Below are 25,241 nucleotides of genomic sequence, written 5' to 3' on the forward strand. Positions count from 1 at the left end.
TACCACAACATGAAAGCCCAAGTCTTTGGGCCATAGGTTAGAAGGTAAAGAAACATCAGTGGTTGGGAGGGAAGGCTTTCAGTCAGGGCTCTTTTTGTAGAAAAAGCCCAGCAGGAACTTATTAGCATGATAAGCCACACCCAACAGGAGAAACTCATTAGCCTATTAGGCCACACCCCTGACAGCACAGCTCATTAGCATATTAGGCCTCACCCCCATGTTATCAGAAGTCTGGTCATCCAGCCACACCCACCTTTCGCTTCTTATTCTGTTTACCTTGTCTGTTGTCAAAACCCAGGGCTTTTTTTGTAGCAGGAACTCCTTTGCATGTTAGGCCACATACCCCTATTGTAGTCAATCCTGATGAGTTTCTGATGTTGGGTGTGGCCTATTATGCTAATGAGTTCCTGCTGGGCGTGGCCAACTCAGGAGCCAGCCGGAACTCGGTTCCTGTGCGTTCCTGCCCAAAAAGTAGCCCTGCAAGAGACATTTTAGTACCTACTTAAACACCTTTTTACCCTGACCTGGATAGCCTCAGCTAGTCCAATTTTGTCAGATCTCAGAAGCTAAACAGGGCCGGCGCTGGTTAGTCCTTGGATGGGAGACCTCCTCTGAAACATCTCTTGCCTTGAAAAACCCAGATGGTTGTCATAAGTTGGCTGCAACTTGGTAGCAAATATATATATATATTTATATATATTTTCATGTCAGTGTTTCCAGAGCCCTAGTATGGTTTGTTCATTTATCTTTCCAATTGCCTGGCACCTCTTGGAACTGTGATGCTGATTAAAGAGATCTGTAAAGATGTACTTGTGAAGTGTGGCTGTGAGGCTACTGGGGAGAAGCACCACACGTGGCGGCATCTTCTGTTACTTCAGGCAAAAGGTCCACATGGTGCAGGTATGCTGTGCTGGTTTCCCACTTACCGAGAATTATTAGTAAAGGGGAATTTTGGAAAATATTATCCCTGCCCTGCAGTCTGTAATATTATGGTCCTTCTCACCACCTCAGTACCACAATGCATTTTGCTGCACATGTAGACCAGGCCTCAGACTGGAAAAATAAATGCTAAGAGCCCAGGCCGGAGTAATATCGTCAGACCTCAGAAGATAAGCAGGGTTGGCCCTGGTCAGTCATTGGATGGGAGACCACCAAGGAAGCCCAGGATGGTTTCGCAGAGGCCGGCCATGGCAAACCACCTCTGAACATCTCTTGCCTTGAAAACCCTACGGGGTCACCATAAGTCAGCTGTAACCTGACAGCAAAAAAGGGGGAAGGCTGCATATTAAAAAAAAAAATAATTGCAAGGTCTGCCTATTCCTGCTTCCAGCAGTAGTCAGTCAGGTTGCCAACTCTGGCTTGGGAAATTCCTGGAGATTTGGGGGAGGTACAAAATTTAGAGAGGGGAGGGAGCTGAGTAAGTCTGCAGGGCTCTAGAGTCCACCCTCTGAAGCTGCCATTTCCTCCAGAGGAACTGATCTCTGTAGTCTGGAAATCAGTTGTAATTCCGGGAGTCTTTGAGGCCCCTACCTGGAGGCTGGCAACCCTATCCTCTGGGAAGCCCACAAACAAACGCCCTCCCCTGTTGTTGCTTCTTCCTTGAGTAGATTGTATTTTGCAAGACAGGGCCATGGAATATGTCTATGGAGCCATTCCATCTATTAGCTGTGGAGAGGTCTATGTTCCATGACCTTGTTTGGACCCAGTGGCCACCAGCAGGGATGAGAGTCTCCAGATGGTACCTGGGGATCCCCTGGAATCACCGCCCATCTTCAGTCTGAGCCAGTTTGGTGTAGTGGTGAAGAGTGGCGGACTCTAACCTGGAGAACCAAGTTTGATTCTTCACTCCTGCTCCTCATGAACCCAGCTGGGTGACCTGGGGTCAGCCATAGCTCTCTCTGAGCTCTCTCAGCCTCAGGGAAGGTGATTGTAAGCCTCTCCAAGACTCCTTCGGGTAGTGAAGGGTGGGGTATAAAACCAATTCTTCTTCTTCTTCTTCTTCTTCTTCTTCTTCTTCTTCTTCTTCTTCTTCTTCTTCCTCCTTCTCCTCCTCCAGCCAAAGAGACCAGTTCTCCTGGAGAAAATGGATGTTCTGGAGGGTGGACTCTATGGCATTGTATCCCCGTGCTCCCCAGGGTCAACCCCCAAATCTCCAGGAGTTTCCCACCCTGGATCTGGCAACCCTACCAATGCACGACATGTTGGAGTGGTAAAGTTCTAAATGTTAATTATGGAGTATCAAGAAGGACTCTACTTTGCCAAGGATTGAAAACCTAAAGAAGACTGAATAGGGCTGTTTGAGATTTTAGATTTCACCTTTTCCCCAAACAGGTAGGAATTGCCCCCCTCTGCCATCCCCTGTACCTCTTGTTGCCACTGGTAACATTTGTCATGGCGGCTTGTACAGACTTTGCGGGGATTGTAGTGTACACAAGCCATCTACCATAGTAACCTCTTCACAAATATGCCAACACCTGTAGAAAGCGGCAGACAGAGCCTAGAACAGTGATGGTGAACCTTTTAGAGACCGGGTGCCCAAACTGCGACCCAAAACCCACTTATTTATCGCAAAGTGCCAACACGGCAATTTAACCTGAATACTGAGGTTTTACTTTAGAAGAAACAACTCATACATTAACTTAAGATGATCCAAACAAAGTAAGGAAAGCAATCCCAAATGCTTTCATTTACTTAAAATTATTTGGCAGAGAATTCGACACTTTAATGATGGTCTGGGCCTAGCTGGGGCGATGGCACGCGTACCCACAAAGAGGGCTCTGAGTGCCACCTCTGGCACCCGTGCCATAGGTTTGCCACCACTGGCCTAGAAGGTAGGGGAGTCTGGCTATGGGATGTGCTGCAGGGCCGACATCCAAATAATGAATACCTCGGTGAGCAGATTTCTAGTGAGTTTCTGGCAAGGGACACAGCAGGCTTCAAAGGTGACAAGTTTTGAAACGTTCTTGTTTTCCAGGCCAGTTAAACAAAGACATCACATACGAACAAGTTTATTCGTTTCTCACTTGTCTTAAGGTAAGGCATCCCACACAACTGTGTTTTGCATCTAAAAGATACAAAATAGATACGATGACATGGTCCATCAGCTGGATCAAGACCTTGTTAGGATGGAAGCAGAAATGGTTTGGAGCCACAGAAGAACCTCTCCCTTAGGAAGAACAGGAAAGTACTGCGTAGAAACCAGGGACCATTATGCATTGGGAAGTGTGTGAGATGGCTATGTAGATGGTGAATGGATCCCAGGGATGGCCTTATCACTAGGTGGCACTTTGAAAGGTGCAGCACAGCGGAAGCAGTAGGGAATACGGAAGACATTCCCTCTCCCCCCACCCCCAATATCCTGCTGTCTTTGAGAAGCACATCTGCTTAAAATGTTGTTTGAGGCTGAAGGGAGCCTGTTGGGATCAACAGACTCCAGGGCCAGATGGGAGGGGTGATGCCCTGGATCACGGCCAGCAGGGCTATTTTTGGGCAGGAACGCACAGGAACGGAGTTCCGGCTGGCTCCCAAGTTTTCCACGCCCAGCAGGAACTCATTAGCATAATAGGCCACACCCAACAGCAGAAATTCATTAGGATTGGCTACATTAGGGGTGTGTGGCCTAACATGCAAAGGAGTTCCTGCTCCAAAAAAAGGCCCTGGGTTTTGACAACAAACAAGGTAAACAGAATAACAAGCAAAAGGTGGGTGTGGCTGGATAACCAGACTTCTGGTAACATGGGGGTGTGGCCTAATGGGCTAATGAGTTCCTGCTGTTGGGTGTGGCCTATTATGCTAATGAGTTCCTGCTGGGCTTTTTCTACAAAAAGAGCCCTGACGGCCAGCATCCAATGTGCTGGAGCGGGAGCAGAGAGGAACCAAAGTTTTTGTAGGCCCTCCCCTGCCTTTGGCATTCAAAAGACATCTCACATTTTGGCAAGCCCAGATTGTAGGTCATTGTATTCAGATAGCTGTCTACGGTTACATCTGTTCAGAAAAAGCTATTTCCTGAATTTTGGTAATCCCTCTTGATTGTCCCCACTTACTGTGTGTTTCCTGTCTGCTTCTGAAAGTGTAGCCCAATGCACAGGGCACTTCCGGCCCTTGGAATGTTTCGAAGAGACCTTCATGTCATCCGTCCGAGCGAGGGGCCTGTCCGCGTGCTCTTTCCGTCACATACTAAATGGTTAAAACAGCATTTCCAATTCGTGCAGGTCAATCCTTGCAATGGCTGGTTATCGTCAAATGACACGCTTCGGAACATCGCCACGGAGGTAAGCTCAGAACATAATATAGAAACAGTTTGAAATGACGGGTTGGATCTAGTTGTCCTTGCTAAGTCAAGGATCTTCCACCGGAGGAAAACTCCTATCTATCTATTATATTTTTATCCTGACCTTCCCCTAAGAAGCTTTGGGTGATATATAAAAATATCTTTTAGTAGAATAACTTGGAAATACTGTGGACTGCAGTCAGTAAACTGGCATTCTTCCTTCTTTCTGCACAGCGAAGAAGGCTTCTTCTAACACAGTGGCCGCTGAAATGTGTGCTGACATCATCTGGTTTTATGTGCAAATATATGTAGATTTAATTGATCCACTTATCTTGTTCATTGCCTAATATGTCTTTAGGTCTGTCATCCAATAAACGAGGTCTGATTTTTAATGCTGCTGTTATTTTGCTTGAGATATCACTTCTCAGAGACTCTAATGCTACAAAAAAAAAAGAGTAAAGATTTCTTCGTTGGGACTTTAACCATCGTAAGGACTTGATTCATACTTGTATGTGTTTGCACACTCCAGCCAAACTTGCATGGAGCTGGATGACTGGACAGATGTGTTCCTCTAGCAGAGGCACTTTTCTCTGGTAGAAAGAGACTCCTCCTGGCGCAAGATACAACGGCATTAGAGGAAAGCGCTTGTGCTAGCAGAACAGATCCATGGGATCCCACACCACGGTTAAAAAGGCCTGCAGACCAAGGTTCAGTTTCCCACTTGGGCATGTTGCTTACTGGGCAACTGAGCTCTAGCCCCGTTCTCTCAGTCTGACCTGTTTGATGGGGTCATTGTGAGGATGATGGGTGTTTCCTTAAACCTTTTGGAGGAAGGGCAGGATTAGAAATGCAATCAACAACAACAACAAGAAAAAACAACAACCACCAACAACAAACAACAACAACAAACAACAGCAGCAGCTTCCCTAGGGTTGCCAATGTCCAAGTAGGGCCTGGCGGTCTCCTGGAATTGCAACTGGTCTCCAGACTATAGAGATCAGTTGCCCTGGAAGAGATGGCAGGATTGGAGGGTGGATTCTATACCCCTCTGAGGTCCCTCCCACCCCCAAACCCCACTCTCCCAGGCTCCGCTTATGGGAAATGGGCCATTGTATGCTTAGATTTCTTTGAAGACCTTATCCTTGCTACTGAACATTGCAGCATGTATTATCATTGTGGCATAAAAGCTAAGGCTGTGTAAGCAAGGCCAGTTCTTTGCGCAAAGAGTGCTTGGGATTTGCGACTTTGATTTTTTAAAAATGACATGTTGGATTCCTCATTTCTTTTCCTGCACAGAAGCCGGAGCACTGTGGTGGTACAAAGCTCATCATACGTTGTTTTATTGTCTGCATTAGTGTGAGCCCCTCTGAACGCTTGGCGGGATAAAAGTTCTCGTAACTGTGAATGCCCATTTCTTTCCCCAGAGGGCGCTGCGACTTTCCAGCATCCTGAGAGGAATAGCAGAATCTGAGAAATATGCCAGTTTTGATCTTTTCTACATGGATTACCCACTGAAAGAAAGTATGTTGCTTTACATTCGCCTAACCAGGGCTCTTTTTCTAGAAAAAGCCCAGCAGGAACTCATTAGCATAATAGGCCACACCCAACTGCAAAACTCAGTAGCATATTAGGCCACACCCTGACAGCACAGCTCATTAGCACATTAGGCCGCACCCCCATGTTACTAGAAGTGTGGTTATCCAGCCACACCCACCTTTTGCTTGTTATTCTGTTTACCTTGTTTGCTGTCCAAACCCAGAGCTTTTTTTTGTAGCAGGAACTCCTTTGCATGTTAGGCCACACACCCCTAATGTAGCCAATCCTAATGAGTGTCTGCTGTTGGGCGTGGCCTATTATGCTAATGAGTTCCTGCTGGGCGTGGCCAACTCAGGAGCCAGCCGGAACTCCGCTCCTGTGTGTTCCTGCCCCAAAATAGCCCTGGCCTAAACCATTTATAGTAAGCAGCCTAATACCCCAGACTTGCCTGATCTTTCAGAGCTTGGAAATCTAAGCAGGGTTGCCGTAACCAGTACTCGTGTGGGAGGCAACCAAGGAAGACCTGGGTTGCGGTCAGGATAAAGTGGAGGAGGGGAGAATGATGTCAGCTGCTTTGAGTCCCTGTTGTAGAGAAAGGCCTGAAATAAATAAATACAGCCAGAGTTGGTGGGGGTAAATAAAAGGTAGGTTGGTGGGTGGGTGGGAAGGAGAGATGGGCTTAGAGAAAGGTGAGGATAAGGGGGTTACCAGGTTCTTCTTCTTCTTCTTCTTTTCTCCAGGGTCTTAGGCAGAGGTCTTTAGCACCACCTACCGCCTGGTCCTGTCAACTAGAGATGCCAGGGATTGAACCTGGGGCCTTATGCATTCCAAGCAGACGCTCGGCCACTGAGCCATAGCCCCTCCCCTCCTTCAGCTTCACTGGTGTTTCTGTTGATGATCCATATAAGAAAGTGATTGCACATAACTTGTTGTCGAAACAGGTAGAGGGAGATGTACTGCAAGGCAGATGTGAATGTGCATCTCTCCCATCCACACTCTGCCATCCAGATGCAGATGGTAGTGGATGTCCCTATCTGGATGCACCATCTCTGTGTCAGTTCATAGCTACACCCCCATCAGCTATTACACTTGCCACTCCAGCAAGGAACTGTGTGTGGAAGGGGGCTTCCATCCCTGGAAATTTCCTGCTGGACAGGGGCCTTAGTGCTTTGGGGTGTGCCAACTTTTTTGACTGTCCCTTTTGCTTAGTTACACAATCACAGATTTCTTTGCTGACAATTTGAATTATTGACGGAGCTAGTTCAATCAAAACCATTCTGAATGCCTTCTTAGTATTTCATACGAGTCATTGCTGATGATCCAAATTTTCAATTAGGAAGTCATATTGGGGGGGGGCAATCCGTATGCTTTACCTTCTCACATGGGTTAGCAAAAGCCAATCGCGTCACACGAGATCCCAACTCTTGCAGTGTTTCACACAGCCCGTAAGTGTTTGCGATTAAAGACTTCTGCCTAGTAGAAGTGTCAGTTGTCAGGTTTCCTTTCTAAGCTGCTGCTGCTGCGGCTATCATCACTGACCTATTTTCCAAGGATTTTTTTTTTTTGGTTCTCAAGTCGATGCAAAGCCCTTTTGGAGTATCAAAGGATGAAATATTTAGCAGCGGCTGCAATCAAAAATTTTCACTTTGGATGAAGTCCTAATTCTTTTTGAGCCTGAGCTCTCTGGCATGTCATTAGGGGTAAATCCCCCTAGTCAAGTGTCCTAGAATATCTCTGAAGTCAGGCCATTTCCTAACGTTCTTTTCTCACAGGGCAGCATTTGCATGTCGCCGTTTCTGATGCTGCATGTACTGAAGAGGCTGGGTGGTTCACAGAGTTGATGCTGGTGTGACAGAGCCATCAGTGCTGTGGTTGTGCGCCTTGGGGTGTTGGAGTGCTTCAGAAACCTGAAAAAGCTAACAGATTTGATAGCAGGACAAAATAAATGAGCGGGCACATTATAGGCAACAAAAGGTCCATCATTCTACCGTCAACTCTGTCTTCAGCCATAAGTACAAATGACATCATTGACTGATGGGTTGTATATGTGTCCTCCCTCCCTCCCCTTTCCTTTCCTTTCCTTTCCTTCTCTTTCCTTTCCTTCCCTTCCCTTTCCTTTCCTTTCCTTTCCTTCTCTTTCCTTCCCTTCCCTTCCCTTCTCTTTCCTTCCCTTCTCTTTCCTTTCCTTTCCTTTCCTTTCCTTCTCTTTCCTTTTTTTCCCTTCTCTTCCCTTTCCTTCCCTTCCCTTTCCTTTCCTTTCCTTCCCTTTCCTTCCCTTTCCATCCCTTTCCTTCCCTTCCCTTCCCTTCCCTTTCCTTTCCTTCCCTTTCCTTCCCTTCCCTTCCCTTCCCTTTCCTTTCCTTTCCTTTCCTTTCCTTCCCTTTCCTTCCCTTTCCTTCCCTTTCCTTCCCTTTCCTTCCCTTCCCTTCCCTTCCCTTCTCTTTCCTTTTTTTCCCTTCTCTTCCCTTCTCTTCCCTTCCCTTCCCTTCCCTTCCCTTCCCTTCCCTTCCCTTCCCTTTCCTTTCCTTTCCTTTCCTTCCCTTTCCTTCCCTTTCCTTTCCTTCCCTTCCCTTCCCTTCCCTTCCCTTCCCTTTCCTTTCCTTCCCTTCCCTTCCCTTCCCTTCCCTTCCCTTTCCTTTCCTTCCCTTTCCTTCCCTTCCCTTCTCTTTCCTTCCCTTCTCTTTCCTTTCCTTTCCTTCTCTTCCCTTTCCTTTTTTTCCCTTCTCTTCCCTTCTCTTCCCTTCCCTTTCCTTTCCTTTCCTTTCCTTTTCCCTTCCCTTCCCTTCCCTTCCCTTCCCTTTCCTTTCCTTTCCTTCCCTTCCCTTTCTTTTCCTTTCCTTTCCTTTCCTTTCCTTTCCTTTCCTTCCCTTCCCTTCCCTTCCCTTCCCTTCCCTTCCCTTCCCTTCCCTTTCCTCATAGGCCTAGGGTATTTTGATGGCTTACTGAAGGCCATGTGTGTTTGCATCCAGGCAGGGCTTTTCTTGTAGAAAAAGACCAGCAGGAACTCATTAGAGTAATAGGCCACACCTAACAGCAGCTCATTTGCATATTAGGCCACACCCCCATGCTACCAGAAGTGTGGTCATCCAGCCACACCCACCTTTTGCTCCTTATTCTGTTTACCTTGTTTGTTGTCAAAACCCAGGGCTTTTCTTGTAGCAGGAACTCCTTTGCATGTTAGGCCACACACCCCTAATGTAGCCAATCCTAATGAGTTTCTGCTGTTGGGCGTGGCCTATTATGCTAATGAGTTCCTGCTGGGCATGGCCAACTCGGGAGCCAGCCGGAACTCCGTTCCTGTGCGTTCCTGCCCAAAAATAGCCCTGCATCCAGGCAAGACACCAGCGGAGCCGAACAGACTGGCAACAACTGCAGCTCTCAGCCTGGCTTGCCAACTGGGTAAGCGCAGGAGAGAGAGAATCTTGGAGACCGGAGACCTGGGGCCTGCTGGTTTCCCCTTAGACCAATCGAGTCTTGTGAAATCAAACTGGCCAAATCTGAGTTTTATTTGTAACAATGGTGGTCAATACAGTATCGGAGAGACGTTTTGTTTTTTAATTTTTTAATTTTTTAATTTTTTATTATTTATTTTAATTTTTTTACAAGACTTTTTTTGAGCTGACAGAGCTGCTCATTACGAAGCGTTACTGGATTTAGCTTTCTGAGCGAATGCCATCAAGCAGGCTGAGGGAGGGCAGCACCAAGCTGGTGATGTGGGTGCAGGGCTAGGGTTGCCAACCTCCAGGTAGTAGTTGGAGATCTCCTGGGATGACAACTGGTCTCCAGGAGACAGAGATCATTTCCCCTGGAGAAAACGACCACTCTAGAAGGTGGGCTCTATGGCATTATGCACCAATGAAGCCCCTCCCCTCCCCCAATCCCACCCTGCTCAGGCTCCACCCCCAAAATCTCCAGGCATTTCCCAACCTAGAGCTGGCTGCCCTGGTGCAGGGTAGAGTTTGGGACTGAAACCACTCTAGATGTGCTGGTGGATTAACTTTTGACTAGAGAGGGACAGGGGGAGTGGCACTCTGGTCCACAGGCTGTCTGAGCGACGTTTGATACTATAGATCATAAAATGCTTCAAGAACATCTCATGTGGTTGAGAACTGGAAACATCCCTCCTCAGTGCCTGGCAGGATGGTGCCCAAGGGCAGGGCTGCCAAGAGGGGACTCGGGGGACAAAATCTGTGGTACCCCGGGGGGCCCATGGAGCTAGAGCAAGTCGTGTGGTTTGTTTTCATGTGATGTTTGTGATGGGTGTGGGTGAGGTGAGGATGGGACCAGAGCAAACCTTTCTCTGGAGGCTTGTTGTGGTTCTCAGCGGTCCTCCCAGAAGGTGGATTTGGTCTGCATGGTGCTACTTTTCAACACCTGTATGCAGCACCTGGAAGCGAGGGCTATTTCTGAGTGTGGAGTCATCAATGAGCGGACGGCACCCAACTCTATTTTCCTTTTTCTGTCAAATCAAGGAGCAGTGGAGGATCCCTTGGGCAATTGCCTGGCTGCAATTACGACTAAAATATGGAGAAAGGCGTTTAGCTCATCTGAGGGTCTAATTTATACCTGAGCATCTTTTACTTTTAATGAGATGCTTATTTTTTTCCCCTAGACAGCTCTTAGCAAGCAATGGAACACAGCATACCAAAAGACTTCGGCCCCAGCGTATAACCAGAACTATAAATTTTGTCGCTAGACATCCGCTGCCTTGAACTTTGGCGCTGAGCAAGATGTAACAAAACATGCAAGGCAAAAGAGTGTCAAAATCAGTGTTACATTTACTATTTTGTACCTTTGCTCACTTCGGCTTCCTCTTTTAATTGGAACTGGAAGGAAATTGTTCCGCCAGCATTTCTGTTCAAAGAGTTTCCGTCGCATATAAATATCTTGGAAAAGGCTTAAATGGTGCCTGGAAGGAAAGAGGATTGAATACAGTATTGACAGGTTTCATAAATCATCATAATCTTCATGCATAGTAGTCGTCTGCTAAAAATACTGACTGTGATGCCGTGCGAAGAGGATGTGATGTGTATATGTGCAGGTACATAATCCTCTATGATGATCTGGTTTGCAGTTGCGGAGGAATGGCGCAAGCAGGGAGGTGGAAACTGGCAGCTCATAGAACCTGTTGATGGGTTCCATCAGGTAAAAGGACTAGTTGTGTGTTTGTGTACCTGTGTGTGTGGCACGGGGTGGTGATGGCGTGGAGGAGAATATGTAAAAGCTACACATCTAAAGAGAGTCAGTGGGGTGTAGTGGTTAAAGTGTTGGATGAGGCTATGGAAAACCCGGATTAAAATCCGCACTCTGCCATGGAAGCCCGCGAGGTGGCTTTCGGCCAGCCACACTCTCTCAGCTGAACCTTCCTCGCAGGGTTGTTGTGAGGATAAAATGAAGGAGAGGAGAAGGATGTGAGCCACTTTGGGTTCTGTAATGTACTCAGCCATGACCACGTGCGCGACCGTTGGGCCATGCGGTCATGCCTAGCAGCAGAGCTTCGCTCCCCTGAGAACAATAGCCGAGCGGATCCTAGCCCGCACCAATCAGAGGGCCAGGTCCGCGGCCGAGAGCCTATGGAACTCTCGGCCACTGTAAATAGCCTATAGAGTAATAGGGGGTGTGTTTAGGTGGTGGGTTTTCTGGGCATATATACCGCCCTGCGAGCCGGCAGTCTGTGTCTTGTTCTATCCTAATAAAAGTACTTTGCTGGAATCACTCAACGTTTCTCAGTACTTTTCAGGTTCCTATTGGAGAGAAAGGTGAGATGGCAATGAAGTAAATCACTAAATAAAAGAGCACACGTTCTTATGCAATGACCCCGGAGTCCAGTAGCACCTTTGAGACTAACAGTGTTTAGCCCTGACCTGGATCGCCCGGGCAAGCCCGATCTCGGAAGCTAAGCAGGGCCGACCCTGGAAAGTACTTGGATGGGAGACCTCCTTGGAATACCAGGACTGGAAGGCAGAGGCAGGCTGTATCGAGCCCACTTCTCTGAACAACTTCCATGCCCCAGTAGGGGTCGCCATGACTTCCAAGCATGCACGCGTGCACACACGAATACAAAAATACACACACACGAAAGACTTAACATTTTTTGTTTCAGCATAAGCTTTCATGGGTCAGAGTCCCCTTCTGCAGATGCGTGAAGTGTACAGCCATCGGGCCTGGTTTTATATATGGTGGGTGGGATTGTTACGTAGAGGACAGTGTCAAAGGAGATCCAATCAAAAGAATGGCCCACTCGTACAGAGTAGGTGTGAGACACTTCCGACAACTGCCTTTAAGGTTCTTCTGTACTTGACTCCTGTGCGATTTGGCAACACTGGAAGAACACACCCCGACACCATTCGTGTGAGGTGCCACCAAGGTCGTGAACAGGAAGGAGCTGAAAATATGCACGGCGGCTCCGTGGAGTACCTGAAAGAGCGCTGTGCTCTTGACTGAATTCTCTCCCCTCTCTGGTACTGCCGGGGGGCTGAAAGATGACCTTTAAATCCTTAGGTGGAGAAATGCAAGGTCACATCACTTCAGCTGTAAATGTCCTCACTATTAACTGTATATTGGGGTCATGCTATTTTGAAGAAGCTTATTTGTACGGGAGCCAGGCTAATGTAGTGGCTGTGATGGACGGCCAAACGAGATGAGACTTTTAAAAATGAGTCCGGTCCGGGTTTCCCGGACCCAGCTCACGTTCCCCGCAGTCACACAGCGGCTGTGGAGAACTTGAGGAAAAACCTACAGCCTTAGGAAATGGCACAAAAGAGGAATACCCCCCCCCCACATACACAGTAGCATCAGTCAAATGACCAGTGGACAATGAACCAAGACAGGGACATTTTCCACCCTACAGAAAGGGTCTGATTTGCATAAGGAGGGCAGCACGGCTAGCTGTGTGTGTGGGGGGTGTTGCCTTCCTTATGCCCCCCAGGGCCCCACTCTGGTTGTTTCCCTCTCCCCTCCTCACCCCAAGTAGGGTTGCCAGATCCCCCTGGCTGCCGGCAGGGGGTGGGAGGTAGGGCTGCCAACTCCAGGTTGGGGGACTCCGATTTGGGGGTGGAGCCTGGGGAGGACAGGGACCTCAGTGGGGTACAATGCCACAGAGTCCACCCTCCAAAGCAGGGGTGTCGAACTCATGAGGGCCGGATCTGACATAAATGAGACCTTGTTGGGCCGGGCCACGTGTGTCATAAAACGTAATGCCAGGTAGCGGAGATATAAACTTTATAAAGGACACAAACACAAAGATTTTTTTTTACTTACAATAAAAACATGCTTAAAACATTAGCTCTGTAAGCTGCAAACCTACTTTTGGTTTATTGACATTCACCACAGGAATCTCATGCTCAGAGTTGTGAGTCTAGGACCCAGGTTAAAACATGAAACGGCTGCGTGATTAAGAGAGTCTGGCGAAGCAAGCTATGATGCAGCAGCAGCAGCAGAAATGGAAGCAGGAGATAACCAGTTCCACTGCGGGCCTGATGGAAGCCCTACGGGGGGCTGATCCGGCCCCCAGCCTGCATGTTTGACACCCCTGGTCCAAAGCATCCATTTTCTCCAGGGGAACTGACCTTCAAGTTGTGAGTGAACAATTTGGCTGCTGCATAAATTAGCTTGCTCTGGAGCCATCCTTCCTGAGCTAAGACAAAAATGTGTGAGCCAGAAGCTAAAAAACTGTGAGCTAGCTCGCACTAACTCGGCTTAGAGGGAACACTGGTCACACTCCGGAATAAGTGACTGTGTACTGTTAGGCTGAATTGTTTAAAGGAGGAAATGGCCGCTTTGGGAGATGGACTGTACGGCATTATACCCCACTGAAGTCCCTCCCCTAACCCCACCCTCCTCAGGCTCCACCCCCAAAATCTCCAGGCATTTCACCACTAGAGCTAGCTGGCAACCCTAAGGGAGCTCCTCCCTCCTTTTTTCAACCAATGAAAAAGATGGTTGGATCCAACCCAATGTTCCTTAATGAAAAACGTACTGTGCAGTACTATGTGTACCTGGCACATGCAATGCAACTCAAGCCTAAAGCATGAGAGAACTCCCACAGCAATTCCAAGTATTTTGGAGACTTTTTGCCTCTGGTCTTCTGTGCCAGATGATCACAGCAGCAGTACAGTTGCGAGTCTGGGGAGGAGCTGTGGCTCACTCATAGAGCACCTCATTTGCATGTAGAAGGTCCCAGGTTCAATCCCCAACATCTCCAGTTTTTTAAAAAAGGGATCAGGTAGCAGGTGATGTGAAGGATCTCTGCCTTAGAACCTGAAGAACTGCTGCCAGGCAGAGTAGAGTCTAAGTCAGCTTCATGTCGTCATCATGCGGGTGGCTTATTTCATGCCATAGTCAGGGTCTTTCCTCTTCAGGGGCACTACAAACACCTGTTGCCCGTGGAGTCAGGATTGTCTCTTAGAGAGAGAAAGAGAGTCTGTGGCTGATTTCCCACAAGCGCTGCTCCATGCTCGCTCTTCCCTTTTTGCCCCGATGGTATGTGTCAATTTCACACAAGCTGCTGCGCGGCCGTATTTTACCCTGGAGCTTCGCATGATTTTCCTCGCGTCTACTCAATCGGGGGATTTCCCACAAGCGCTGCTCCGCGCTCACTCCTCCCTTTGGCCCCGATGGTACGTGTCAATTTCACACAAGCTGCTGTGTGGCCGCATTTTGCCCCGCAGCTTCGTGTGATTTTCCCCGTGTCTACTCAATCCTCATAAAACAGATTCAAAACAATATCCGACCCACTAAAATTATTCAAGTTCCTTAATAATTTAAAGAAAGGGAATACAGAGAAGAAGGAGGAGGAGGAGGAGGAGATTGGATTTATACCCTGCCCTTCACTACCCAAAGGTGTCTCAGAGCTACCCAAAGGTGTCTCAGAGCGGTTTGCAAACTCCTTTCCTTTCCCCTCCCCACAACAGACACCCTGTGAGGTAGGTGGGGCTGTTTTCAAGAACAGCTGTGCCAGAACTACAGCTTGCCCAAGGTCATCCAGCAGGTGCAAGTGGAGGAGTGGGGAATCAAACCTGGTTCTCCCAGATTAGAGTCTGCGCACTTAACCACTACACCAAACTGGCTCTCCATGTAGAGAATGCAAAGTACTCACCCCAGCGAAAAGAGGCCAGGCGGGGGCGGGGGTAGGCATCCCCTGGGGTGCGTGCCTAACAGCAGCATTCAAAACCATTTGGCTTGTTGGGCAGGGCCAATTTGCTACCCAAATAACCCAGTCAAGACCCCGAGGCACTGGCAGCAGTATGGGAGAAGGCAACAGATATAGCTCATGCCAATCATGGCCTCCCAGACTCGTGCATCTGCCAGCCAAGTCTAGGGCCAATGCCTGAGACGGTGCCAGTGGTGTAGGGGGAGGTCAGTGCCCCCAATGTGTATGGTCAAGTACACGCTTGTCCTCCCCCCACACCCAGGGTTGCCAACCTCCAGGTGGGGCCTGGGAATCTCCCGCTTTGACAACTGATCTCCACCTGACAGAGATCAGCTCCCCTGAGAGAAAATGGCTGCCTTGGAGGGTAGACCCTATGGCCTTGTACCATGCTGAGGCCCCTCCCCTCCCCAAACCCCGCCCTCTCCCGGATCCACCCCCAAAGTCTCCAGGTATTTTCCAACCCAGACCTGGCAACCCTACCCCCACCACCTTTGTTTGCAAAGTACACTAACCTCTTCACAGGTAGATGTGGTTTTTTTCCTAGCACATGGGCCACAAATTCTGTCTACTCCTTCCTAAGCAAGATTTGATTTAGCTTGTATTGAAATGCCAAAAGAGGTTTCCTTATCAATTATCTAACATAACCAATCAGCTAGATGAAATCCCCACACACACACTGTTTGTACCACCAATTTGCCAATCCACGCAACTGCATTTTTCACGGTGGACAAATGGTTAGGCTTAACTCAAGTGCATTCACAGCTGGTTTTCCTTTGTATGACTTCACTATGTAATCTGCTTAAACAGTTTTCTAGAGGTTCAACTGTCTGTGTTATAAATGTGCACGCTGCATCTCTGTCGCTGTATTGCACCGTTTGATAAAACCTTTCAGCCCTAATATGCTACATAAGCAGATTGGCTGATTAATCACCTAAAGCTTCAATTAACCCATCTTTCAGAGTGTGGATTTTAATTAATGAGAACAAGCATAATGGGTGGGAATGAGAGTTACAGGCACACACTGGACGTCATTCGGCCTCCGTAAAACACTCCCAGATTCTATTCCTGGAATTAAAGAAGGCTCTTCACCTAGCAAAAGGGATCCAAGTCAATCAGATTTGAAAGCACTCATTATTTCTGAGGGTATTTTGGGTCTGGTAGGATAAATATTAAAATACTGCTCCTAAAAATGTGTGCAGCTTTTGTTTATTCTTTTATCTTATGAAAGATGGCACCCCACATATCAATAACTGGTTATTCTTGACATCAAATATGTTTTAATCGGTCACACTGGGGGGAAACTTCACTATTTTTTGCCAATAAGAATTAGTAGCCATTTTTGCTATGATTAGCAAACCGAACTACTAGTTTAGATTGTCCACAGCTTCTTCTGAAGAGTCCACTAGGGCTGTTTTTATATCACCAGGAGTTACGCTAATTAAGGTTATTTTCTTAGTTGTATTCTGCCAAGCAAAGCACAAGAAATATACCCCAGCGACACAGGATCCAATAGAGTGGTGCTCTGAACCAACCAATTGGAGTTGTATACCGGGAAATAGTTAAAAGCTAACAGACTTGACAGTTGGAAGTGAGAGACAAGGGTTATTAACAGATTGATTTAACAGGAATACTAATTAAAAATCTGTAGAGGAACTGGATCTTTGGTTAAGTTCCCTTGTCAGAGAGCCAGTTTGGTGTAGTGGTTAAGTGCACAGACTCTAATTTGGGAGAACCGGGTTTGCACCTCCACTTGCACCTGCTGGATGTCCTTGGGCTAGCCGTAGTTCTGATAAGAGCTGTCCTTGAAAAAGAGCAGTTTCTGTGAAGAGCTCTCTCAGCCCCACCTACCTCACAGGGTGTCTGTTGTGCGGAGAGGGAGGGAAAGGAGTTTGTAAGCCGCTCTGAGACACCTCTTCTTCTTCTTCTTCTTCTTCTTCTTCTTCTTCTTCCTCCTCCTCCTCCTCCTCCTCCTCCTCTATGTAACGGGGTAAAAAATTAAGTGTTATGGGATTACAGCAGCTCATTTTAATCAACACTTCCTTATAAGAAGGACAGATGACCATAAACATTGTCTGCTGGATTTCATGGCCACATTGGTAATTAAAATGAGGCAATAGTCAAGGGAGGTAGGAGGCAATAGTCAAGGGAGGTAATGGATTGAACTGGCATAGGATTGAATTTGTTGCAAAAGAGGGTGACTTGTCGATTATCTTCTTGCTTGGCACCACATGAGCTGTTTGCCGGTCTACCATTTAATTCTGCTCTGTTTGAATCCCTTTGGTTTAACTCAATGAGTCACAGGCACTAGGATGGTAATGTCATGGTTTTAGAAAAGCCCACTCTTCCCTGAGCCTTATGTTTAGACAGATCATCTGCTGCACTTTCTAAAAGTGTGTTATGTTGCATAAATTTCGTTCTTAATTTCAGTCATTTGTCTAATGTGATCACGTTTAAAGGCAGGTTAACAAAAACAGTATCTTGGATAACGTCCTCCTTTATAGTAGCAGTTTTACTATTCAACACTGCACAGTGATCATTTCAGAATCTCCACTTCAGACTACGTTCGATTGCACCAAATCACCCTAAATCCAAATATGCAGGTATCTTATGGGTATAGTTAATTGATGGCAAATGTCACTTCTTCATGGGAAGCCCTATTCTTACACGTTCAAAGTGATGGGATTGCCAGAAGTTATATGAATCATTTTCAAGGTAGGCCTTCTTCTGTTGATCCCCCAGGCAACAACAATGGCAGAGCCACATTGTGGGCATGTGAACAAATCTTTAAATGCTGCGCTGTAACAGGAGGCCTTGCTCCTGAGAAGACTGCTTTGCTAGAAGCCGTTAAGATGACGGTTCCTCCTTTGATCTGGGAATAGGGGAAAGCTGGCTGGGAAAGAAACCCCCCCCCTTGCTTCCTTTTCCCCTTCTCATCCCCAGTACACATTTAAACTGGAGGCCAGAGGCGTGGACCTCTTGGCAAGATCACAAGGGCTCTTGGCCTGTGGCTTTTTGCTGGGGACACAGTAGGGTTGCCAAATGTCCCTGGGGGGCGGGGAATCCCCCGCTTCGGAGCCCCGATTTTCGCCCCGGCGGAATCGGGGCCCGGGGGAACCCCGCCCCCGAAGCTGCGTCACTGGAGGTGACACAGCCACGTTGCTGACATTTGGGGCGTGGCTGAGCTCATCGGGGGGGAACCATATGTTTCCCCCCCGACGAGCTCGGCCCGTCACTTCCGGTGACGTCGTGGTGGCGCGCGTGCACGCACACAGCCGGCTCCCAGTCAGAACGGAGCCTCCCCCGCTGGTAAGATTTCAAGAGTTGGCAACCCTAGGACACAGACACTGTATGCAATTTATTTATCATTTATTTATTTCATTTGATTTCTTAACTGAACTTCTCTGCTTACGCGGGGCTAAGGGCGGTTTACAGCAACATAAATCCAGTACAATTTTAAAACCAACTAAAACTACAAAGATTCAATATTAAAACATCAATAGAACAAATTTATGTGATAACTACTACACAGGATTTGGTTGGCAATCAGAGCAACATGTGGGCATACAGCAACATTATTCATTGTACAAACTATATTATATCCAGTCGTATGACAACACAATATCTCATAACAGAAGTACACTTGCTAAAAATTGACAAAAACAGACATTAGAACAGAGGGAAGAGAAAGACTCCTCCCACCCTAGCAATACGCCTAAGCAAATGAAACACCCTGAAACAAAACTTGAATTCTCAAATATGTAAAATTATTCAGTTATGTTCGGATTGCCTTACTGAAAGCCAATGCCTGTATTTTTTGCAATATCCGATCCACTAAAATTATTCAAGTTCCTTAATAATTTAAAGAAAGGGAAGACGAAGACGAAGACGAAGACGAAGACGAAGACGAAGAAGAAGAAGAAGAAGAAGAAGAAGAAGAAGAAGAAGAAGAAGAAGAAGAAGAAGAAGAAGAAGAAGAAGAAGAAGAAGAAGAAGAAGAGGAGGAGGAGGAGGAGGAGGAGGAGGAGGAGGAGATTGGATTTATACCCCACCCTTCACTACCCAAAGGTGTCTCAGAGTGGCTTACAAACTCCTTTCCCTTCCCCTCCCCACAACAGACACCCTGTGAGGTAGGTGGGGCTGAGAGAGCTCTTGACAGAAACTGCTCTTTTTCAAGAACAGCTTGAAAACTAGAACTACGGCTTGCCCAAGGTCATCCAGCCAGGTGCCAGTGGAGGAGTGGGGAATCAAACCCGGTTCTCCCTGATAAGAGTCCGTGCACTTAACCACTACACCAAACTGGATAAATCCATGTCATATTTTCAAAGATTAATCCGCATGAGGGGGGAAAGTCACATTTCCTGTCAACAACAGCTTCCAGGTGCACATACCAAGACAGAAAACCATGCCTCTCTATCGCACCTTATGGGTAGCATGCTCTTTCCAACATAAAATCTCCTTGTCCAAAACTCACTGTAGAATGTGAATAGAGGTCTGAGTGACTTCAAAAAAACCTGGGTGGAAGACGGTTCCCCCAATAGAAAGAGAGATCAACACCAGTTACCCAGAAACCAAGAGCCATACCAACATAGGACAATACCTGTGGGACAGCTCTGTCCCTAGTGCCTCTTGACTCTGCCCTGAACTGTCGTATGGCTTCCCTGTGGGCCCTAGAATGTTGACTGTGGGAGGCTGAGGAGATTTTATTAGTAGCAGAAATCTTAACCTGGAATGGGTTGTTTGATGACTGCACTATTTCCATGCACATGGGAGCTGGTAGGTATGAGGGCAGGATTTCTCAAAGATAGCCAGTGTTTGGCAAGGGGGCTCACTGCCTGTCTATCCTCTGTAGCATTCCAAGTCTCGATGATAATAGAGCCCCCTTTCCTCCTGTGTCTACACTGATACTGTGCAGCACCAGATCAACGGCAAACAAGACTGTGCACTTCTATGAGATGTTGCTGGAAGAAGAAATTGACCTTGATTCAGCGATTATAGCCCATTGAAGAACATAGCTGTAAGCATAGCCTCATGATGAAGTGAATCAACAGTATATTTCCAATACGTCACCAAGAGAAATGAATTGTTGAAAGACAGTTTTTGTACACACCCTTGTTCAGAAGAAGATCATTGTCGAAACGGCACACCATTCCGGAGACCACCGTCTACATTCACTATATATATTACTTATTTTCTGTTATTGTATATTATGATTTATGAATATATTACCAAGCGCTAAATTGTCACAGTTCTTTTTCCTTTTTTCCTTGGTCTTATTGCTGTGCCCATTCTTGTAACTATTTAACCTCCATGAGACCACAATGGAGCTCTTCCACCAGGCCTTCGATTAGGAACCGCTACTAACAACATTGAACTGGGATAAGGCCCTCCACGACAACTGCATCTGCCTGCGATGTCAACAGTAACATCCTTTGGCCATACTTCCTGCTACATCTGCAACATCAGGGCCAAGAGTAACCGCCGCTAGCGCTTTAATTGCACTTATTTGAGAATTGCATATGAATTTTATGAGGCGTTTGTATGTAAGAAATTTGTGTTTTATTGTATTTTAATCTTTTAATGTGAGCCGCCCTGAGCCTGCTCTGGCAGGAAGGGTGGGATACAAATCGAATAAGATAATAATAATTTAAAAACCTCCACAGACTTCCAGTGCAAACTGTCACTGGTACTGATGCTCCATACATTGGGGACTAAGGGTAGATTAGGTATTCTTCTTGTCTTCTGCTCACCTAGTTCCCCAGTGGGCACTCTGTATGAGTTAGCAGAGACCCTGTAGGATGTGGTACTGGAGACTGATTGTTCTGGGGGGATTTCAGAATCCCAAACATGCTCAGCTCAAGCTGCAGTGGGAGTGTGGAATGTGAAGCTTCTTGAAGCGATTGACAAGGTTGGCTCTCTATCACCACTCTCACCCCTGGGGTGTAAACAGGTCTCCTGGTTAACCACAGAACTGGGTGACCTGAAGAGGGCTGGGAGATGTCTAGAACGATGCTAGCAGTGAACCTGTACTGAATCTGATAGATTTGGAGGACTTATGTATTTAGAAAACTCATTGGAAGACCTATGAAGTGGTGAAGAATCGATGGTACTGAGGTTAACTGGTGTGGTTAGTCCAGCCACCATTAGTTAGCAGAGTGCTTAAATAAAGCTACAAACGCAGGAGTATCACCATACCAGGTTACTCAGCTTACAAAGCTACACAGAGCCACATTGCAAGTTTAGAAGAGAAATACTTCTCTCTTTATTGGAGAAGTACACTTTGGAAAGGAGAGAGCAGAGACATGATAGATTACTAACTTGCTAGCTAAAGGATGGAGGCAGATGGCCAGAGGCCCATCTGCCTCATGGTGCAAAGAGAGGACTGCATGTCCCTGTCTTGGTGCGTTCAGGTAGAGAGCAAGTCTTCACTCAAAGAGAGAGAGAGGAGGAGGAGGAAAGGGAAGTTTATCCCTGAGAACACCAGGGCTATTTTTGGGCAGGAACGCACAGGAACGGAGTTCCAGCTGGCTCCCAAGTTGGCCACGCCCAGCATAATAGGCCACACCCAGCAGCAGAAACTCATTAGGATTGGCTACATTAGGGGTGTGTAGTCTAACATGCAAAGGAGTTCCTGCTACAAAAAAAGGCCCTGGGTTTTGACAACAAACAAGGTAAACAGAATAAGAAGCAAAAGGTGGGTGTGGCTGGATAACCACACTTCTGGTAACATGGGGGTGCGGCCTAATGTGCTAATGAGCTGTGCTGTCAGAGGTGTGGCCTAATAGGCTAATGAGTTCCTGCTGTTGGGTGTGGCCTATTATGCTAATGAGTTCCTGCTGGGCTTTTTCTACAAAAAGAGCCCAGGAGAACACAATCTACATTTCAAAGAGGACAGTGAGAGAAGAGTAGATACAGGAAGAAAGGTCAGTTTGCCTGTCTAGCTATCTAGTCTCTCTTGCCACTCAGGGGACCTCACATCTGAACTTCCAACAGATGGCAGCAAAGAAATGTTACTACTCTACTACTATAGCATCAGCTATCTCACAACTATTGCAGTTGTCTAAGGTAGCTCAGCAACTGCTGATACCAAAATCTGAGCCTTTATTGTCTCAAGAGATAATTAAGTGATATATTTGCCAAGGGTTTTTTTGCTGATAAAATATTGACCACCTGGTCTATTCATGGATCATTTTATCCCATTTTCTGTGATAGATGTGCACAATATGCTGGTTTTGGTGAATGCCACTATTTGTACTCTGGATCATTGTCCATCCTGGCTGCTAAAATCATGTAAGGACCACACCAACAAACCTTTAGTATCTGTTATAAATGAGTCACCCAACTGAATGCAGATTTCCAGAGAACAGCAAGGAGAGATAAGGAGGCCTTCCTGAATGAACAATGCAAAGTAATAGAGGAAAATAATAGAATGGGAAGGACTAGAGATCTCTTCAAGAAAATTGGAGAAATCAAGGGAGCGTTCCATGCAAAGGCTGTCTGGCTGAACCAGTTCGCACGGGGAAAAGAGCGCCTCCCTTATGTTACCCACGGTAGCTAAGCAAAGCAAGCAAGTGCGGCTGCGCAAACGTCAGGGACGAAAGAAAACAAAGAAAGCATGGCAGCTAGCTGACACCCGTCCACTACTTTAAAAGCCATCCCTACAGAAAAATGATGTGGCCAGTTATCACTGACTGGTTTCTAACCTGCCCTTTTTGGCAAATGATTGAGAGAGCAGTAGCGGACCAACTCCAGGTCTTCTTGGTTTACTCATCCACTCTAGACCTTTTCAGCCTGGCTTCAGGCTGGTCTACAGGACAGAGATGGCTCTGCTAGCTTTAGTGGACAACCTCTGTTCGAGTGTAGACAAATGCCATGCCCTTTGTTGCTCTTGGAGCTGCGGTGGCTCAAGTGGTTAAGACGCTGAACTGCAGGCTGTGGAATGTCAGTAGTTCAGCAGTTCGAGACCCAGGTGCCGCAAGACGGAGTGAGCTCCCGTCTCTAGTTCCAGCTCCTGCCAACCGAGCAGTTCGAAAGCAAGAAATTGCAAGTAGATCAATAGGTAACACTTTGGTGGGAAGGTAACAGCGTTCCATGCGCCTTGGTGTTTAGTCATGCCGGCCACATGACCACGGAAACGTCTTCGGACAGCGCTGGCTCTTCGGCTTTGAAACGGAGATGAGCACCACAACCCTAGAGTCGGATTCGACTGGCTTTCAAGCAAGGGAACCTTTACCTTGTTGCTCTTATTGGACTTATGTGCAGCCTTTGATGCAGTTGAGGCGCCTAGAGGCAGCAGGTATCAGGGGGATGCGCACTGAACCAGTTTAAATAATTCCTCACGGATTGGACTCAGGTTGCTGTTGGAGACCAATTGTCATCACTGTGAGACTTATCCTGTGGAGATCTACAGGGAACTACTCTATCCTCCATGCTTTTCAATCTCTAGGTAAAGCCCTTAGGACATATTTAGCTTTGGGGGTTGGTTGTCATCAATATGCAGACGATACCCACCTCTGTATATCCTTATCCAAATCTCCTGGTGATGCAGCAGAGATCCTGAATAGCTCCCTGGCTGCAGTGGTAAACTGGCTAAGAGTGAACACATTGAAACTAAACCCTGAAAAGACAGAGGTAATGCTGGTTGGGAAGGTGGAGATCTTAAAGGATACTGTGCTTCCCGCTTTTGATGGAGTTCCGCTGACCCTTGCTGACTCAGTTAAGAGCCTTGGGGCTATACTAGACCTGATGTTATTGCAGGAGAAACAAGGTAATGCAGCTGCAAAAAAAAAGGACTCTGTCTAGCCCACAAAGCCCCCTTAGCATGATATATCTGATCTGGCCCCCAGGGTCCATGCCATAGTAACATCAAGAGCAGGTGACTATGTTTTACCGCACACTGGCCTCCCCTCAAAGTCATTTCAGAAATTGCAGTTGGTGCAGAAGGTCATGGCTTGGCTATTATCAGAAGCTAGATGGAGAGCTGTGGTGGCTCAAGTGGTTAAGATGCTGAACTGCAGGCTGTGGAAGGTCGGTAGTTCAGCAGTTTGAGACCCGAGTGTGCCGCATGACGGAGTGAGCTCCTGTCTCTAGTTCCAGCTCCTGCCAACCTAGCAGTTCAAAAGCAAGAAATTGCCAGATATGGAAACCTGGGAATATTTGTGGAAAAATTCTATTAAGATCTCGACATGTACTAATGTTAAAGAAAACTGTTATAAGATGATGTATAGGTGGTACATGACACCTAAGAAAATTGCAAATATGAATCAAAATATGTCAAACAAATGCTGGAAATGTAAGAGGCATGAGGGCTCATTTTATCATATGTGGTGGACTTGTGAGAAAGCTGTAGACTTTTGGACAAAAGTCCACAATGAAATGCAAAAAATACTGAAATGTTCTTTTAAAAAAGCACCGGAAATTCTGCTTTTGGGACTCAAAATGGAAGAAGTCAATACGACTAAAAAAACTTTACTCTGGTACCTGATAGTGACAGCGAGAATGTAAATGTCAGGGACAAAAGAAAACAAAGCATGGCAGCTAGCTCACACCCATCCACTACTTTAAAAGCCATCCCTACAGAAAGATGATGTGGCCAGTTATCACTGACTGGTTTCTAACCTGCCCTTTTTAGCAAATGATTGAGAGCAGTAGCGGACCAACTCCAGGTCTTCTTGGTTTACTCATCCACTCTAGACCTTTTCAGCCTGGCTTCAGGCTGGTCTACAGGACAGAGATGGCTCTGCTAGCTTTAGTGGACAACCTCTGTTCGAGTGTAGACAAATGCCATGCCCTTTGTTGCTCTTGGAGCTGCGGTGGCTCAAGTGGTTAAGACGCTGAACTGCAGGCTGTGGAATGTCAGTAGTTCAGCAGTTCGAGACCCAGGTGCCGCAAGACGGAGTGAGCTCCCGTCTCTAGTTCCAGCTCCTGCCAACCTAGCAGTTCGAAAGCAAAAAATGGCAAGTAGATAAATAGGTACCACTTTGGTGGGAAGGTAACAGCGTTCCGTGCGCCTTGGTGTTTAGTCATGCCGGCCACATGACCACGGAAACGTCTTCGGACAGCGCTGGCTCTTCGGCTTTGAAACGGAGATGAGCACCACAACCCTAGAGTCGGATTCGACTGGCTTTCAAGCAAGGGAACCTTTACCTTTACCTTTAGAACTCAAGCTAATGCAGAACTTAATACATAACAATCTCTCCGTCTCTCTCTCACACACTGTGGGGATCTGATGAGGGCTAGCAGATCTGCCCTGTAGTAGTGCCGCTCTGCTTCCATCCAAGCTCTGCC

General features: G+C 47.0%; 1 protein-coding gene across 1 annotated transcript in view; it reads left to right on the plus strand.

Annotated features, from left to right (window-relative positions):
* The window catches only part of AOAH (acyloxyacyl hydrolase), a 124,694-nt gene extending 103,855 nt beyond the window's left edge, over positions 1 to 20,839 (plus strand). The window contains 5 exon segments of the mRNA XM_015419235.1: positions 2,975 to 3,033; positions 4,212 to 4,271; positions 5,695 to 5,791; positions 10,881 to 10,951; positions 20,792 to 20,839. Coding sequence (XP_015274721.1) covers positions 2,975 to 3,033; positions 4,212 to 4,271; positions 5,695 to 5,791; positions 10,881 to 10,951; positions 20,792 to 20,839 — 335 coding nt within the window.
* The last annotated feature ends 4,402 nt before the right edge of the window (positions 20,840 to 25,241 follow it).

Source organism: Gekko japonicus, unplaced genomic scaffold, assembly GCF_001447785.1.
Source record: "Gekko japonicus isolate JY-2015 unplaced genomic scaffold, Gekko_japonicus_V1.1 scaffold190, whole genome shotgun sequence".
Taxonomy (NCBI): Eukaryota; Metazoa; Chordata; class Lepidosauria; order Squamata; family Gekkonidae; genus Gekko; species Gekko japonicus.